Source organism: Miniopterus schreibersii (genome assembly GCF_964146895.1).
Source record: "Miniopterus schreibersii genome assembly, chromosome: 2".
Taxonomy (NCBI): domain Eukaryota; kingdom Metazoa; phylum Chordata; class Mammalia; order Chiroptera; family Miniopteridae; genus Miniopterus; species Miniopterus schreibersii.
In genome coordinates, this window is record NC_138102.1 from 13,309,465 (window position 1) to 13,329,214 (window position 19,750).

The 19,750-nt window shown below is 42.4% G+C and overlaps 1 protein-coding gene across 7 annotated transcripts in view; it reads right to left on the reverse strand.

Annotated features, from left to right (window-relative positions):
- Positions 1-19,750, reverse strand: part of TRMT9B (tRNA methyltransferase 9B (putative)) — a 40,945-nt gene that overhangs the window by 10,659 nt on the left and 10,536 nt on the right. For 2 of the 7 annotated variants that reach the window (XM_081127396.1, XM_081127394.1), the window contains exons 2-4: positions 8,382-8,577; positions 3,888-4,042; positions 116-289 (exon numbers count right to left, since the gene is read on the reverse strand). In XM_081127396.1, coding sequence (XP_080983522.1) covers positions 116-289; positions 3,888-4,041 — 328 coding nt within the window. In that variant the 5' untranslated portion in view covers position 4,042; positions 8,382-8,577. Of the gene's footprint in view, positions 1-115; positions 290-3,887; positions 4,043-8,381; positions 8,578-17,749; positions 17,799-19,750 lie in introns of those variants that run through there. The other 5 variants (XM_081127395.1, XM_081127397.1, XM_081127400.1 and 2 more) reach the window with 5 other exon arrangements.

The window sequence follows — 19,750 nt, forward strand, 5'->3', positions numbered from 1 at the left end:
AAAATGAATTACATAGACCTTTCCACAAAAAATGGACGTTGGGTTGTAAGAATGGCCTCGACCGTGTAACATTATTCTCATGGCAAAGAGTGACCGTGTGGCCAGGCTGCCTTACCTCCTATGGAGATGACGGCATCGAAGCCCCGATCCCTAAAGGGGAGATTAAGGTTGTCACATACCATGACTTCACATCCTCTCCTCCGAGCAATCTCTACCAACGGCCCACAGTAGTCACAGCCCAGGCTGTGCACCCGGCTGTTCACTGTAAGGTACTTTCCAGTCCCACAGCCTATAAGAGAGACACCGCGTTACATGTTATCCGGGGAGGACGGTGGAACAGTGTCAGTCAGCCTGTCTATAACAAGCACAGAAACAACTTGATGTGAACTGACCAGGACAGAACACAACATGGTGTAAGGTAGGCACGGAACAAAACGGGAGCCTTCAGGCAGCTCTTGCATATTTCCCTAGAGAACGGAAGAGGGAAAGGGAACTGGAAAAATAGATAATATTTATTAAATATTTAATAAGGTAATGGCCACAGGGCATGGCATGCTAGCACAATTGTTAGCTGGCCCGTGGCAAGGAATGATAGGTCCCTAGGATCCCAGGGACAGTGACCAGTCTCTTTACAAAAGTTACCTTCACATACATGTTTCACTACATACAGATCTAGACGTCATGGCCTCTGTTTTCCTGTTATCTCTCTAGACAGTCTTACTGCTTACTGGTTACATAAAACAAACTACCGCCAACAACATCTAAATGGATATAAAGAAAAAAGGCTGTTCAAAATTTTTAAATTTTAATTTGAATGAAAAAAGATTTCAAATTCTTTTCACCCACCCTATTGTCAGTGCTCGGTTTTAAATGATCCCACATGACTATACCGCTCCAAGAAAGAACTATTCTTTTCTCAGATAGACCATTTTTGACATTCACTCTCTGGTGGCAGAGTCCCAAGTAATTCAACGTTTACACAGCCCAAAGGTTCAGATCCATCAGCTCTCACGGATATTACAGAGAAGAGAGTATTATGAATGAATCACCATCCAGAAACAAAGCCTTCCACAGTCTAGTACCTGGTAAATTCTCACACAGACACGCCATCCAGTGCCTTTCCTGAAATATTTAAGGATATGAGAAGAAGAGCTGATGTTTGCACCTTCTGGAATTACCTATAAATTTTTATGCTTGATATTTTTCTAAAGTATCTAGCACTATTCAAAGACGTTTAGTTTGCTGCTTTTGAAATACGTCACATTTTTTAATAACTCCCCCTGATAGGTGCTGTTCAAAATTACATGAGACACTAAAAGCATAATTAAGGTTTGCTGATGCCAGCTGAGATAGCGGAGGGTTTGGGAATAAAAAATAATATTATTTCCATGTAAATGATCAGGGTCTTAGAAATATTTTAGGTCTCATGGCCACCGTTCCTAAGAACGCTTATGAGAAAAAGTACCCACTATTTGAGAGCAATCATGGGGGAAATGCAATCCACAGAGTGTTTTAAAATTGAAATCCTGACTATTACAGAGATGATGGCTATATTTTCAAAAAATGATATTTTATTTTATTGGCTCAGGGGTTACATTTAGAGAAATGAAAGGGAAAATTATTTCAAAAATACTAATAAAAACAGATTTATAGACGATTAGAGCTAGAAGGAAGTGTTCAGAGAGCATCTGGTAATAATGAGGCAAATGCGGTCTTTTTAAATCTCAGCATCTCCTGAAAGCTTTCCAGCACCCCTGGTACTCCTGGTTTATCCCAAATTCATTTCTAATGGTACTCATTTTTAAAGATAGAAGTGGAAATCCCAAATAACATGCAGTTATCCATTTTCTAAGTGCACACACTGAGATGCTAGAGAAGGGAAATTTCACCCTAATGAGGAAATCAAGAACATCGCCAAGCCTAGTCACCCCACTATTGTAAATGTGCAAGAAATAAAGCAGACGAGTTTTGATACCGCAGTGAGCACCAGTACTCAACAATCAGGTCCTTTGCAAAATCTCATTAAATGCTGACCTTTCATACTACTGAGGAGAGAAAACAGAAAGTGTCTGCATGCTTACATTTCCCTCTACTTTGTATTCTGCACTGAACACATTTTGTGCATTTTTGTTGGTAGTTTCACTGTTTAAAATTCAGCACCGTGTTCAAGTGCCATCTACGGTTCCTAAGTGCAGGCAGGCTGAGATGGGCTGCCTGGACAAAATATGTGTTCAGCACACTTTATTCAGGCATCGTTCTAGTTGCTGCCTGTGAGTTCACTGTTAACAAATCAACAATATATAGTAAATAAGGTGTCTCTAACAGAAACACACATGGAACACGGTTAGGTTGACAAAAATGTGGGCAGAGGCTCCCAGGGACCTAGTCCTGTATTCCCCATAAGGGTTACAACTCAGGATTCACTAATTCAGCGTCAGTGGCCAGTTTATAGAACATAAGTACTGTGAAAGATGACTGCTGACTGTATTTTCTTTTATGCTGATTTTTTTTGCTATCATACAGAGAAAGGCCTTTTGCCTCTGAGAATATTTTTTATTCTTTTATTCTTTTTTATTTTATTATTAAAAAAAAACCCTAGTTGTCATCTAGTCCTTTAATGATTTTATTTTCTTATCCTTCCATCGGAGCTTCATTTGGAGTTTCCGACGTAGGGTATGGGAAAGTAGCACGTGTACATGCGGTTGTCCTAAAGCGACGTGTTGAGCAGGGCCTTTCCCTACTAAGGGATTTGAAGATCCGGGTACTTTGTTTAGATTATGGATGGTAAGAGTTCCAAAGTCACTGTATCTTCTGAAACTAGATTTATTTAAAAAACACTGACACGATAGAGATATTATCAAAGACTATTTCTACATGACATGTACCCCCGCCTCAAACCCCACACTGCTCGCACCATCTTTAACAAGCCGAAAGCCCTGGGCACGTGTCTGTTTCTCTCATCAGCATGGAGAGTGAATGTCAAATTCGGCAGAGTGTATAACCTCAGACTTATGACTCCATGGGTGTAATCCTCAGGCAGTGGCTAGAAAGCAGTTTTGGGGGGGGCAGGCCTCACGTGGGAATCCCAGCTTGGCTTAGCCCTCAGTCTTAGATCTACTGGGCTGTGGTTTACCACCCGATTCAGAAACACACTGAGCCAATATCTTCCAGGAAAATCAGTGATTAGAAAGACATGATCGCCCAGCCGGGCATGGCTCAGCGGTTGAGCGTCGACCTGGGATCCAGGCGATCGGGGTTCGATTCCTGGTCAGGGCACATGCCCGGGTTGCGGGCTGTAGCCGATCAATGACTCTCTCATCATTGATGTTTCTATCTCTCTCTCTCCCTCTCCTTTCCTCTCTCTGAAATCAATAAAGATATATTAAAAAAAAAAAGAAAGAAAAAAAAAAAAAGACATGATCTATCTAAAGACAGGCTCTAGTAATGAAACACAGAACAGTTGAGGGAAAAAAAATCCGTAATATTAATAAGAGGTTACAGGAAATCCATAATCTCCGGATCTGTGGAAGGCATGAGAGCCGCTCAAGGTGAGCCACCAGGACAATGTATATACAAATATGAATCTCTCTAAAGTTAAAACAGTCGATTTCACAAGCAGTCGCTTTAATCCTGATTTATGCAGTCAACGTCAGGTCGATTTTGTTGGCAAAAGGCTCTGAAAAGATCGCCACCGTCTAAATACAGATTTGAGAACGTTTTCTAGTTTCTGACTTGATCACATGAATTTCTGCTATAAAGTGGGTGCCGGCATGCCAAGGGCTCAGCTTCAGATTTCTGGTTTGACAAAACTGAACAAGGCATCTGGAAAGGAAAGACGCGATGGGCTGTCTCGCCACGCCATGCCACGCCGCGCGGCGCCCCGGTACCTATGTCGGCGATGAGGCTGCCGGGCTTCTGCTCCTGCAGGAACTGGCGGACCCGCGGCCAGGCTTTGCTCTGCAGGTCGCTGAAGTAGGGCGCGGTGCTCTGGTACACGTCGTGCACGTGCCGCTTCTCCAGCCGGGCGGCCTCATGATCCATCCTGGGGACACAGGGCCACGCCCAGAAAGGCAGGTCAGAGACGGCTGAAGGAGGAGGCACAGTTCCTAAGACCGGGAACCGACAGCTGCCAGAGGCTGTGCGGATCTTACACTTCACTAGAAGCTGCAAAAACCTTCACTGCCATCTCACCACAGTTGTCAAAAGGCTAGAACATGCATGATTTTTACCTGCCGATCTTGAGAAAACAACGGTTTGGGAACGAGCTAATCATTGTCATTTCCTGCGCAAGATCAGTTCCAAGTTTGGGAAGCATATACCAAGGGTTCCCTTGGGTAAGTCGTTCTGATGCTAAACAGATTGTAAAAATTTATAATGCGCAGCTCACCACTCCACTCCAGACACAAAGCCCGACTAGTTCTAACTTTAATGTTTCTGGATTCCAACCATTTCTCTACATCCCTGCTGATTCTATTTTAGAAAAGGTACTTCTTTCTTTCCTGAATTACTTCAACAGCCTATAAACAGGTGTTTTTTGGCCCTTCAATCCCTTTCTTCAATAAAATATAAATCTAATTTTGTTGCTGCCTGTCTTCAAAGGCATTCCATAGCTGGTTTGATCAATTCAGGTATCTTAGGGGGGTATGCAAGTCCCTTTGTGATCTGGCCTCAACTTGCCTCTTGAGGCCATTCCTCACCATCCTTTGCCGGCATCAGATGGGCCTGTAATACTCAATGATCCAAGGGCTGTGTCTATCCTGCTAACTCCGATTCGTTCTCGGCACAGGCATCACCTCTTCCAGAAAGCCTTCCCTGATCTTCCATGCAGGACAAGGGCAATCAGGAAGGGGTGAGAGGAGTACAAGAGCAGGTCTTACGGGCTGTTGTTTGGGGCTCAATCTTATCACTATTCTCTTGTGGCATGTGAGTGAGGAGTAGCCTAGGAAAGTAGCCAGGCCTCAGACGGCGGCTCTTTACCAATCAGCATGAAAGTAAGTTCAATCATACAGGCACCCATCTGGCCTTACTGGTGCAGACGGGCCAGTTCAGTCCTGCCCCCGGTGCTCCTGTCACATCCTGAGCAAACCTCTTGAGACTGGGGAAATATCCTGTTTCTCAGCCTCTCACCCACCAATTTTAGCATCCAATCCATCGATGACTCTTGCTTAAAACAATCACTACTACAATTATCACCAAATAATGATACAATAGTCTCCCATATCCAGTTTTGCTTTCTGAGGTTTGTTACTTGTGGTCAACCACAGTCCGAAAATATTAAATGAAAAATTCCAGAAAGAAACAATTTTTAAGTTGTAAGTTGTGCGCTGTTCTGAGTAGCCATCCCCCTACGCCCTGCCCAGGACGTGAATCATCACTTTGTCCAGCCTCTCCGCCTCCTTTCATCTCATCACAAAGGCACTGTATCATCTCACATCATCATAAGACGGGTGAGTGCAGTACAGTAAGATATTCTGAGAGAGAGAGAGTCCACATTCACATAACTTTTATTACAATCTATTGTTATAACTCTTCTATTTTATTATAGTTATTGTTATTAATCTTATTGTGCCTAGTTTACAAATTTAACTTTATATATGTGTATGTAAACTTCCTATATGTATAGGAAAAAACATAGTACATATAGGGTTCAGCATTATCGATGGTTCCAGGCATCCACTACAGGGTACAGGGGACAACTGTATTCTAATTTCATCATTCCTGCTATCGCAAGAAAGAGACTTTCAGGATTTACTCTTTAAACAAATTAGCAGTAGGTTCTCCTTAATTACCATGGACCTGCCCACAGTCCCAGCAAAAAATCTGGCAAACTCCTAACAGAGTACAAATCTCATTTGTGAGGTCTGACAAAACTTCCACCCAAATTGAAACAGCTTATATTGCACCCTCAACTAGAATTTACAAAGTAAACATATGGCTGGCTACAACTGCCTACACACAAGAAAAACCAAAACACTGAGTGCTTTTCTTTTAAATCCAAATCTCAGTAGACTTGGGAAAAAAGTCTCAGTAGACTTAAGTCTGTTTAAAGTTTTTTCCTTTAAGAAATCAATCAGGAAATACAATTTTGAGAACCCTAGAACAAATATATTTCACTTCATTGCCCTTGCAGATGTTAAGTGGCAATCAACAAAAACTCAATTCGCTTCAATCTGGCTCTAATTACTAGCTCAGAACTTGTAGTATCTGAACAACATGCCTTGGAGAATGTTCTCTAAGTTCTCTGCCAAAGTGCCTGGTCTCTACCATAAACAAATAACTTCAAAGAGCTATTTTAAAGTGTGGGGACAATACAAATCCATTCTGTTTTTATTATATTTTATAGTTAAGATTATACACTGCAGAATAAATAGCTGACTGTGAAACTGACTTGTAGCTAGGACTATCCAGTATGACATTTTTGACACTCTGTGGATTTAAATTTCCTGCAATATTTTCCATGTGAATTATATATACATACATATATGTATATATATGTGCAAATTCATTGTGAATTTGGTAATGTAATTAATCTAGTAAGACTTGTACTAAAATAAAAGTGAAGGGTTCAAGAAGCTAGGGAGACAGGGTTTGGTTTAGCCACAAACAGATGAAAGGAGTCTTGTTGGAGGTCTCTGGCAATGGGACATAACGGGATGGCCCCGTCATGTTGGAACCAGTGTCAGCCTCAGAGGAGATCAGAGTTGTAATATGCTGCCAGCTTTCTTTTCATACGGCTACAACCTGGTATCCAAGCTGTTATTACAGCTTTCTGGTCGGTCTCTTTGCCCCCCTTGCCGCTTTCTCACCCCCCATATCTGTAGCCGCTAATATATTCATAATGCTAGGAGTTTGTAACCTTCCTTCTCCATTAATATTCACTTACTGGTGACACTATATACTTGGATGGTAAAAGGTGGCTGCAGAGCCCACACAGCATGTGTTATTTCTGGCTTGATGGCTATAACTTACAATTTTCTCTCCTTGAGTCCAACAAAAGCACCTTAGAATCTCTCTTTCATGCCAGTGCTGGATAATTTTCCATTTGACAATAACACTTCTTGTTGAAAACCCTTGAGGGGACCTCTACTCTCTATGGGATAAAGTTTGCACCCCTCAATCTGGCATTCAAAACCCTCCATGATGACCTGGTCCCAGTCCACCTTTCCTGACTTGTATTCTGTAACTACCATGACTTCAATACTTGGCTCCACCCAAAGAACCCTAGTCACCTTTCCCTGAGTAGGCCTCCTACTTAGCTCCTTGTTGAAGTCTTTGCTGAGGTCAGCAGGCTGCTCTCATCTGAAATGCTCTCCTATCGCCTGCCCCCTCCAAAATCTTACCTGGCCTTCAAAGTCTAGCACAGCTTCTTCCTCCTGCACGAAGACTTCATGAATAGCTATAGATAAAAATAATCTCTCCCAATATTTTTGTATACTGCATATTTATTATCTCTGTCACTCACAGGGCATTTCTCCTAATACCATCTTGAACTCTACACTCTGTATATGTTCCCAACTAGGTTAGGAGCTCCCAGAGGGCAGGAATCGAACACAGGCAGTCACTCAGTAATGAACTGTAAAACCAATGAAACAATGAGCTATTTCCTTAGCATCCTCTGCAAGGCAACATTACTTTACTCCAGACAAACTGGTCCTTGAGTCTTAGGTTATAAATCCTAAATACTCTGCTGGGTAATCACTCAGATGAAAGCAGGGCTAAGACGAGCTTTCCAAGTGGGTTTGGTATTTCGTGATTTCCTGCCCTAGCAGAGGCCTGTTTTAGAAATATACCCTAGGTATGTAATAGTCATTCCTTTATAACTAAAAACAAATATAAACATTATAAACTGTCCTAATATAAATGCCACAAAAGATTCAGTATTAAAAATGAGGGTATAAAATTCTGCTTTAAATTTTAAAGATGTACTTAAACTATAATTCTAAAGTAAAAATACAGGTTAGTCAGGACAGTTCAAATAATTTACTTATACTTAATCATAAAATACATAGGTTGGTTTTTTAGTTTTTAATAATGTGATTCTTCAAAGTTAACATCTACATATTACTCTCAAGTACAAATTATACTGCAAACTTTTGCATAATGAAAAGCTATCATCTAACAATGCTTTTTAAGTCCTAGGAAAGCATTTCGTGCTCTAAAAAAATCCTAAATACTGTATATTCTTGTAATTTTAACTTAGTCTGTACAATTATTTTCAAATTATTTTTTCCACCTTGTGCAATAATAAACTCCAACTTACTTTATATCATTGTCATAAACTTAAAATGATAGGAATTAGGACTAATTAGGCTTACTAAACATTCACAATGCCCCAAAACTTCATATTATTTAAATTGCAGTAATAGCTAAAAACAACTAACCTGAGTCATCTTGTGATTACAGGAAAATTACTTCTTGTCTTTGTGAACCATGGCGGTTTCCACCCTCAGGCAGTGACAGTTGTTGCTCATCCCTTTTGAACGTGTAACGTACATGAAAAGTAGTTGGTGACATCAGATAGAAAGGCCCTTCATGTGATTGGTCACTCTGCAGGAGTCCTTGCAGGGGACGTAGGCCCTATTAGGAAAACAAATGAACAGTAAATGTCACTTTACATAATAAAAACATGGAACCAGCTGCAGCCCAGGGTGACCTCTAGACCTATCCATATATTACCCAGAGAAGAAAGGATTAAGGAAGAACTGTTAATATGTGGACTACACCAGAACTATAAGAGCAGTTTCTGAATTAATTCCTAAGCTTTCTGTAAAATGTACAGTACGTTTTCCCAAAACTAAATTGAATGGTTTCATCTTGTTCCTGGAAAAATTACAAGCACAGAGAGTCAACTCGGAATGCAGTGGTTTAATTACATGCTGTACCTATTCGAGACAATATCACTAAATTGTGCTAAATCATTCCAGTACTGCTCAGTATGTGTTCATATTATCAGCTACTTTTCATGTCACTCTGACAAATTCTCCTATTCTTCTTGCTCACATTTATTATTTTCATTTTTCATAATAGAGAGGGTCTGACATGAAACCCATCAAAAAGCTCTTAGTTACCCCCCCCCCCAAAAAAAGAAGACCTCTAATGCCAAAAGCACTTTGTAATGCAGGGGTCTTGGGGGTACAACATGAGGTCTGAAGAGATGCCTGGTGTGGTAGGAAAAGCCCATCCTGTGAAATCTCGGGCTGGATGCCTCACCTGTAACTGAGGCAAATGGAACTTAATCTGATCACAGTGCTCAAACCGTTTTTTTCTAGACTTCATATCCTTTGTGTGTGCACCTGACTGCCATAAACTGTGCCCCTTACTATATACAGTGATTCTCAGGATGGTGGCGTGGGGTGCATGTGGCTTTCCCCAACTTCCCCTGCCCCCACCCACCCCAATCTGGGTCCCTGTTTAAGAAGCAATGACCTGGGTGTGCTTTGAAAAGCTCTCTGGTCTTTGGGAGATACATATTCATTTAAAACTAGTCATCTCTCAATCATATGCAGGTATATGATCTGCCTCACTGAGAGCCGCAAAGGTTGACTTTTTAGGAAGAATATTTAAGAAGGGTCTTGAAAGAGTTACCAGTCAAAGGCTCTCATCTTTCCTCCTGCACTTTCAGAGCTTGCCGTAATCATAAAGAAGGTACATTTGTTTACTGAGCCCCCATATGCTCATCCGGAAGCCAAGTGCTCTCCATTTGCAATCACTCTTCCACCGCCTGACCTAGGTGCTCCACTGTCCCCAGCCAATGCTGTCTGGGTGCCCCTCCTTCAGGCATCAGTGCCTAAATGAATCACCTGCCCTGAGAGGCTGACATCCAAGCGGAAGCGCAGCAGACAGCAGGGGTAAGTCAGGTGAAGGTGAACCGGGCCACTCTAAGCACAGGAAACAGCACACTAAGCGAAAAAAGCCAGTCAGAGAAAGACAAGTGTCACATAATCTTTCTTATATGTGGAATCTAATGAACAAAATAAACCGATGAACAAAACAGATCCAGAGACATAGAAGCATGGAGCAGACTGACGAATCTCAGATGGAGGGTGGGGGTGGGTGGGGATAGATTAACATAAGAATTTATATGCATAAATGCATGACCCATGGACACAGACAATAGTGGGGTGAAGGCCTGGGGGAAGGGGTACAGGGTGTAGGAGATCAATGGGAGAAAAAAGGGGACATTTGTAATACTTTCAACAATAAAGATAAATTTAAAAAAAAAGGAGCAATGAGACCGATTATAAACTTTGATGAACTTTGAATGGATTAACAACAATAACAAGGTACAACGCACAAAGATATATTATTTACTATCATTTAACATACATTAAATCATTGAGTCTACCAAATTACTATATGAAACAGGAACTACGTACTGTGTCCCTTATTTTACAGATAAGAAAATAAGGCAGAGAGAACATAAGTGCCTTCCCAAGGTTACGTAGCTAGTAAGTGGCAGAGGCAGGATTTGAACCCAGAAAGTTAGAGTCCAGAGTTCACACACTGAACTATACAGTTGGTGGGCAGGGAAGGAGGAAGGGAAGATGGTGGTGCTGGAAAAGTAGGCGGGAGCCAGACCACACAGGGCCTAGTTTAGCATTCTAAGTTTGGACTGTATCCGGAACATAAGGGAAACCACTGAATTATTTCAACAAGAGAAATGATGACAAAATTTGATTTGGGTTTTAAAAATCCTCTCTGACAATAGTGTAGACTGGTATTGCCTGGTGAGGTTCATAATGAAGACAGAGAAAGAACCTGGTTAAATGCTTTAGACAGGGCATGATATTAAGCATGTTAGGACAAATACAAGAGATATTGAGAAAGGGTCAAATTCACAGGAACAGATGCCTGACGGAGAGTTAAGGCAAAGAGCACACTGAAGGGGATGCGGTGACAATGACAAGGCCCATGCAGCGAGACGTCCCACCATCCTAAATTGAAGTGGTAGAGAGGCTACAAGGCAAACAAAAGGAAACTTTGGTAACGACCATATGTAAATTCTGATAAGCCCTTTGGAATGCATGTGAATATATTGAATAGAGTTACTTAAGATTTATGAATCTGCAGGAAATAGGATATAAGAACTAGACGTCGGTAGCTGACTTTGAAATGCTGTAGTAATCAGTAAACGTATTTTATATAATGGCATGGCCGTCTATATATATTCCTTATGTTCTGTAATTGATTTAAGCACTTTCCAGAAAGGGACAATATATCTTACATCACAGAGTCTTTGCTTGGTATTTCGATTTACACAGTGCTCAATAAATGCCTACTGTACGAACAGGCAACGAAAGGAACAGAAGAATTTAAAAGGTGGCCCTTTAGGCGGCGCTACTGTTCACCGTCAGAGGGATCCACCAGAGGGAAGGCTCAGGCTTGGCTATATTGTTTCTATGGTATCTGAAGGACAACGAAGTAAGTAAGGTGAACACGAAGCCCAGGAGAGCAAGTTGGACTAGGGATCATTTAACCACCATTATCCTGGGCCGTGGCAGTTAGGGCCGTGGGCGTAGATTAAGTGAAAGCAGATTGTGCAGCGCAAGAAAAGAAATGAGGTTAGCACGCCCGGGATCGCCAATATTCAACCCTTGAATGTTAGCATCAGAGGAGAGGTTAGCCGTGTGCTGCCATCAGATCCACCGTAATTAGATTTCATTCAGGAGTATGGGCTGAGCACCTGCTGGGCAGCGCTTTCTTTGGTAGCTGTGAGAGGAGCGGGAGACGGGCGGTCCCCTCTCAAGAAGCTGCAGGCCAATATAGGGCAGCGCAGAAGAATGACAGGAATGACAAGAGCAGGTGGCTGAGGGAAAGCAGAGGGCAAGCAGTGTTAGCTGCTATAATGTGGACGAGACTTGCACTCTGAGCACCATCCCCGTTCAGTAAGGAGGCAAGCGAAACCGAGTTGTCCTCACGAGCACCCCGACGGGGCCCAGAGCTCCTAATGACGCAGCGGGGGGCCGCGGGGGAGCGGCGGGCCAGGGACACCCGGCATTTCTGGCTGAAATCCTATGCGTGGAACTCACTCAGGGCTTCAAAGCCACAACACATGTGGCAGCGGGACAATGACCTTCTCTGGATTCTCAACAGGTACCAACAAGTTACCCCGGAGTAAATATATGTTGAAAGCAAGCGGAAAAAATGAGGGGTGTTTATCCTAAGGGAACGGGATCAAATATTCCCCCCAAATACTTTGGTTTTCTTGAAAATTTCAAGGGCTACATGTCTAAATAGAATTCATTTAGGAGTGAGATTTTATCTCCAAAGTCTAAATAAAGGAAATGAAGGCAGTACCATCTTGGTGGGGACGGTGTGTGCGCGTGTGTGGCAGGGGCGGAGAGTGACGGGGAAAATACAGAAAATAAAAGGCCAGGACTCGCAGCACAATATTGATGAAGAGACAGAGCTGTTGTCAAAGGCGGCGCCTCCCCAGGAAAGGACTGGGCCCTGCTCGCTGGAACTCGATTACAAGTCATTTTGATTTTGTAGATTAGAGAAAGCCAGAAAAGGGCAAGGAAATGAAATTTATGAGATTCAAGATAAATGAAAACATAACACTGAGCATCCTGCAGGCATTGGCTGGTGGTGTCAATTTGCCAAACCAGCTCAGTCTGTGTTAGGATGAAGGTCGTGGGATCCCCAGCACGGCAGCCGGGAGAAGGCTGCTGTTAGGATGAAAGGAGCACCAGTGGACAAGCACAGCAGCACTGTCCTTCCTCTTAGGAAAGGAGGTCCTGGCAGGTTGGTCACAAGGAGCGCCACAGTCATTTAACTGTCAAACGACTGTTCGAGAAGGAGCTTCGACATGAAGCCCATGGCAACCAACTACAAAACTATCAATTATGTGATGCTTTTCTAAGAATGGAATTAAGGGGAGAAATGTGAGGATGAATTATGTATTAGTGTATTTCATAAAGCGTTCATAATATAACTGACCCAAAAGAGCTGCTCATGGGGTTATTAATTAAAAAAATCAGATTGTATAGTTGAGGTTCAGGAAGAGCGTCCTTGTGGACACAAAGTACAGTAAAATCTGGACTCTTGGGTATCTGATCCTACAGATTCCACCTGTGTCTCACTACTCTTACGTGTCTCCCATCACGTTCCCTGTTGCCCCACCCTGAGTTTAGGCCCTCACCTAGTAGTCCAGGAGTTCCCACTCTTGTGGATTTCATAGACCCCCCCCAAATCTCCAAGGGACATTTGGAGAACAGAAAGGACCAGCTGATGCTTTACCTGAAGGCTACAATCACTCACTCACACACACACACACACACACACACACACACACACACACACACACACTTTAAAAACCTATTATTTGCATAAATACCTAACCCATGGACACAGACAATAGTGTGGTGAAGGCCTGGGGCAGGGAGTGGGTGGGGAGTGGAAGGGTTAATGGGGAAAAAAGGGGGATATCTGTAATATTTTCAACAATAAAGATAAATTTTTAAAAAAACAAAAAATTATTTATTGTCACCATTAGTACATAGATAAATAGACAATATACACCATAAAAGTTGGGATAATTTCAAATTTTAAGTAAGTCCTTTAAAATTGAATAAAATTTAGCTTTACTAAAAACTGCCTAACCTTCTTTAATTTTCTCATTCCACCACAGACCGATGAAAACATTGTCACAAACCAACACTAGAATGAAGGGCTGAGCTCGGGGTAAATTTTATGTTATGAATATTTTAGCACAATTTTTAAAACAACCAATTTCAGGATCTTCTAAAGTCCTGCTGGGTATTCTAGCAAATTTCAAAACGTGAGAGTAATTGACACCTGATGTCACTGGGACTGTGCCTGTGGTTAAGTTATGGACCCTCCACACCTTTCTCCACGCTGCTTTGTGTGGTGGGGGTGAGGGCTCTGCAAACATTTCCTCTTTGCCAAGGGGCTCTGCAGATGGGGCCCATCAAAGGCAGCCTGGAAGGCCAGAGGAGGGAAAAGGGACAGGCCCTTCTGGTTGCTTCCTGCTCCTGCCAGTTACTCGGCAACAGCCCTTCACCCAGCAGCAGCATTTGTTTCCGGCAGCAGTTAGTTCCCAAGTTTTTTCCTCTCCCAGAACCAGTCCTTCTGCACATCCCTAGGAGATACCTGCACTGGCCAAGCAGCGCCTGGGCCAAGAGATCTGTCCCAACTGCTCGGGGCCCCTCATATTTGTTAATAGTTTAGATCAACCTACTACTTTCATATTGACAAGCACTATATAGTATAAAGACAATGTTCTGGAAAAATGTATTTAATACTCTTCCGGAATTCTAACTGGATTAGTGATTGTAATTCTACTATGGGAGTGACAGCTTCCATATTTAATGAGAAAAATTGAAAACTCAGGAGGCTTTCCCTTCCCTGGAAACTACCAGTGTTAAAGAGCCGCTTAATTAGAAAGGATTCACTTAGGTGTATCGCTTTAGTGGAGAAAAGTTAAAAATAATCTAAATGGAGACGGCCCGAGTTGGTCAACTGCCAACAGGAAGGAGTCATCTTAATGTCAAGTCTATCACAAGGAAAATCTCTGAGGTGAGCAAATCATCGTTATTGTTCCTGTGACTTCACTGTGGTCGGATGAGGTTCAGACTTTGTGTGGAAGTGGTAGGGTGGAGAGGAATTAAGAATATGACTTTGATGTGCTAAGGTCCTGAGGCCAAGTCCTAGCTCTGCCACTGTCTAGTCCTATTATGGAACACACCTGTTCCTAAAACCTTGGATGATTTTTCACTTGTGCCTTTGCCCAACATATTAGCATTTAGTGTAACTGATTTAAGATTCCAGGGCACTATACGTATCTTTAGGTGATTATTTCACAGAGAAAACAAACACAGGAAATGATTTCCCCAGGACCCTAAAGTTAAGCAGTATTTGAGTACAAAACCCACAGGACATTTCTGCTTCCCAATCCAATGTTTTGTCTACTGTAAAAAAATGTTTATTTTTGCCCTGGCAGGTGTGGCTCAGTTGGCTGAAGCGTTGTTCTGTACACCAAAAGGTTGCAGGTTCAGTTCCTGGTCAGGGCACATACCCAGGTTGCAGCTTTGATTCCTGGTGAGGGCGCATATGGGAGGTAACCGATTGTTTTTTTTCTCTCTCTCTCTCCCCCTCTCCCTTCCTCTCTCTCTGAAACCAATAAAAATATTTCCTCAGGTTAGGATTTAAAAAATTGTTTATTTTCACACTACCCCAAATTTTATTACCTATACTTCCCATACCTCTGGAGAATTAACCACTGGAGTTGGTATTGACGATGAATGCTACCTGATCATAAAATGCCTTTGGATTATAATCTCATAAGGTAAAAATTGAAACGGGCACTGTAAAACGTACACAAGGTAGTGAAAGTATTGTCAACTCTATTTTTCGCTCCTCTGATCTGAGTAAATGAGGCCTTTGGCCCTCCGCCATGCAACTCCCCACTGCGCCCAGCTCCTGAGCAAACAGGTGCAGCCCATCTCCAAGGGGATGAGTCCCCTGGTCACATGTCCTAGAAGCCAGTCTGCTCTCTGAGCTCCCGCGACATGCGGGGTGGGGCGGGGGGAGTGGATGGTATGAGTGTGTGCCAGATCTCTTGTATTAGTCAGAGAAATCCTATGCTAAGTAAATAGGCACTGAACTCAAAACTTAGACCAATTTTAATAAAAGCCTGTGTCACATAATTTAACATTAGAAGTAGCTGAGGTTGATTCTTTTCAGTACCAAGGTATTATTTATTTTAATCACTTTTATGGAAACCTTCCTAATATGTACCACATACTTTTTATGTCTTTCTAGATAGCCTATAAAGAACACATTTTTAAATTGATAACAGGGGCAGATTATGACAGAGTATTTCAGAGCAGCGATGCTCCCCAGGGCTTAACAGAGTGTCAGCATCTCCACTAAGTGGCACTAGGCTTGGAGCGCCCCACCTTGCTGTCAGCAGCCACTTCTCACTCTGTCGCCAGTAAGCTCTTCTTTTTTAAATCCTCCCCCAAGGATATTTTGGTGAGGATATTTTTCCACTGCTTTTCAGAGACAGTGGAAGAGAGAGAGGAGGAGAAATATCGATGTGAAAGTGACACATCTATTGGTGGCCCCCCCTCCCGCACTTGCCTTGACGGGGCGGGGATCAGGCCTGCAACCGAGGTACATGCCCTTTGGCCGGATTCGAACCCGGGACCTTTTAGTCCGCAGGCCGACGCTCTAAACAGTGAGCCAAACAGGCCAGGGCAGCTCTTCTACTTTCAAACTTGCAGCTTTTGTTTGGCTTTGGGCTTTAAAAAAAACCAGACAACGAAATCTTTTGGGATCCTAACATATGAAAAGGACTTTCAGGTCGTCAGAAGGGTCAGCTTAGGATTCACTAGAGTGGTGACACCTATACTGGCCACTCTTCGGCCGTCTCGGTTCTGAGTCATGGTCTGGATGCTGGCACAGGCCTGCTGCACCTGCAGCCTCCTGCCGAGTCCTCGGGCGCTGCCCTCTGTCCGCCTCTGCCTCTCAACCGGAGCTCCTAACACCGTCTCCTCGCTTCATGTTCACTTCGGCGCTGCTTCTGTTTCATTTATCCTGAGCTCCTAATAGCTCGGATCTTGGAGCTCCCTCCACTGTCTGTAGCAGCCCACACCTGCTTAATACCTATGGAAAGCAATTCTGGGGGCAAGTTTGAATGTTTACATCATGCACAGAGCTTTCAATTCTAAGTGCCACAATTATGAAAGCTGCACTGAAGTAGGAAATACACCAGTGAAAAGAATGTTCTAATTTGTAGGCAGACAGCTTGCATGTATTTTATCAGACGATACTTGACATTTTAAGCTTTCTTGTGGCAGTAAATTATACTTCTCCTAGCAGCAGGAGTTATTAAGTCTGTGCCCAGAATAAACCAGACCGTTTTGGAAAGTTTAATTTTTTTTCAGTTTTCATACTCCACTTTATGACTGTGTTTGTTTTTCCAGAGATACGCCTATAATGAAACATAGTCCATTATTTCTAATTTAAAACTATAAATACAATTTTTTAACCTTCAGAGGGTTTCATCATAATCTAGTAAAAATAATTCAAAAACAAATAAGACAAAAGATTTAACCTTAAGTTCCTACCCAAGAGGGAAATATTTCTTGGTGATGGCTTGTAACATTAAGATTGTTAGAAATACAATACTTAATTGAGTCTAGGGTACCATCTTCATGAGCTGAATGTTCAGGTCTTCCTCAAAATTCATATGTTGAAGCTCTAACCTCTAGTGCAACTGTATTTAGAGTTCGGGCCTATAAGGAGGTAATTAAGGTTAAATGAGTTTGTGAGGGTGGGGCCCTGACCCAAGAGGATTAGTGTACTTTTAAGAGACACCAAAGAACTCTCTCTATGTGCACACAGAAGGAAGCTCATGTGAGGACACAGTGAAAAGGTGGCCATCTGTAAGCTAGGAATTGGGCTCTTACCAGAAACTAGATGGGCTGGCACCTTGATCTGGGACCTACAGCCTCCAGAACTGTAAGAAAATAAATGTCTAGTGTTTCAGACACCCAGCCTGAGGTATTTGGTTATAGCAACCCATTCTAAGACACTAGCTATCTTGTAATATCCATAGTTAGTTTACCAAGGAAGTCAATGATATGCTGTCAACTGTAAGGTGTACCCCAATTCCACTGTTAAAATGTGAAATGTTAAAAACACACAATATTTTTGAAAAAGTTTTAAATAACAGAAATAATTAATATGGCAATAATGACAAGTTTTTAAAAGTAGCTTTTACCTGAGTAAGGCCAAATAGTCTGCTTCTATCAGCTTTGTTTGATGGCCTCCTAAATTGTTAGAAAATGAATAGTTGTATAGCGTCATGCATGAGAAAATAGAAATGGGCAAACAGATATAAAACCAAAGCTTAACCTTTTATTGTTTATATTATGAACTCCATTTCCCCAGAAAGCCTGAGCTGTTGACAAATATATTGACAAATAGTTCCTTAACAGGCTAACTCTGCTCCTACTTCACTAAGAAAATGTAAATTTCTTCACTTTCCCTCCTTCTACCCTAAAACCTAATACATCCCTTTTGTTTCAGAATTATCAGAGTCCTTTCAAAGGCCAGCATCTCTCCTCTGTTGATCTCTTTCCTGGGCATTAGTCTGTCCTCTCTCTTCCCACCCTCAGGCTCTCTCCCCATGGCCTCCGCTCCCCAGTCAGCAGAGATGGAGTTCTCTCTCCTTAAACAGAAACAGAAGACCACTCACAGATACAAGCCATTCCCAGACCTGCTTCTGCCCTCCAGCTTTAGACTCTGTCTTCTTTCTTTTTCAAGAGGGGCCCACAAGCCCGGCCCACTTCCTCCACCTGCCTGCCCCTCTATAGAAAGTGCTATACAACCCCACTCGATGCCACGAGTTTCTCAGCTTGTCCTGCCACGTGCTTATATCACTAGGTTTCATAGCAACGACACACTTGAGAAAAAAACTACGGTTGAATTCCACAGGATGGTCACTTTGCTGGCACCACTGGGAATGACCGTTAGCACGTGGACCACAATCTACTCTTTCTGAAGCCACTGGTCATCCAGCAAGCAAGAAGCCTCCAACAGCAAAGGTGCCTCTCAAATGAAGGATTAATGACGTGAGGAATAAATGAAAGGTGGTTGCAGGGTCCCAGGGCCGACAGGAAATAGCATCATGCTGACATGGTGGGACCAAGGAAAACAGCAGCTGTGTGTGGAATGACGTGTCATATGGGTGAAAACCAATGCCATTGGTTTCCTTTATAAATACTTGAGAGCCAACCAGTAAAGAAAAGAAAACTACATTATTCGTTTCTTCTTGAATACTAAGGACTAGAATCCAGGGATACTAATTCTACAAACCCAGAGTCCACCACGTCACAACAGTTTAAATGACCAGATCCAGGAAGACAAGAACCAGTCAGAGCTTCATCGAAAGTAGTTGTCTCACAAAGTTTCCAAAAACCTGTATAGATACTTGAGTGATTACCATTGGCCTGTAATAAAAATTTACATGTCAAAATGTAATGTAATTTCTTCTCCATTTTTTAAATTATTCAATTAGTCTTCAATTTTGTTTGAATGGATGAATCCTGATACACAGCACACTGGGGATAATTAAAAACACCAAACTAAGCGGTTAGAAGCTTAGAACCTGACAACTGAGTCAAAAGGGCATACCTTGCCTCCGGCACAGAGCGCCAGAGTGTTAAGTTGACCTGCTTTTAGCTGCGCAAGTGGTAGGATTTCTAGTAGCATCTGCTTTTTAAAGATTCACTATCATTCTAAAGTGGTACCCTATACATAGAACCACTAATTTTATGCCAGAATATATCACCTTCATGAGAATAAGAAGCTTCTGTATACTGCCAATTACTTTCCAAAGGCCCAAATTTTAACAAGTAGAATAGACAAAATTATCTGACAAACAGTCATGAATTACTTTGGCTAGGACGACATCTTTAAAAATACCTGGCACAACATTCTGCTTGCAGGTTTCTGCGTATGCTGCATACATAGGAGTGTGCACGTGTGTCTACGTAGCTTTTTTAAGGTGATAGCGTATGGCGCAGCCCACTTTTCCATGGTCATGTAGGAACCACAACACTCCTTGCTAGCAAAGCAAGAAGATCTAGGTCTGCATTCCTGCCAACTTCGTGCAAAGCCTCCAGAGCTTCCTGAGTAGAGAGTCCAGTCAGTGTCTGCAGCAGGAAAAATGAATGGGAGCAGGTTGGAGGGCCTTGACGACAGATGGCCTTGCAGCTTC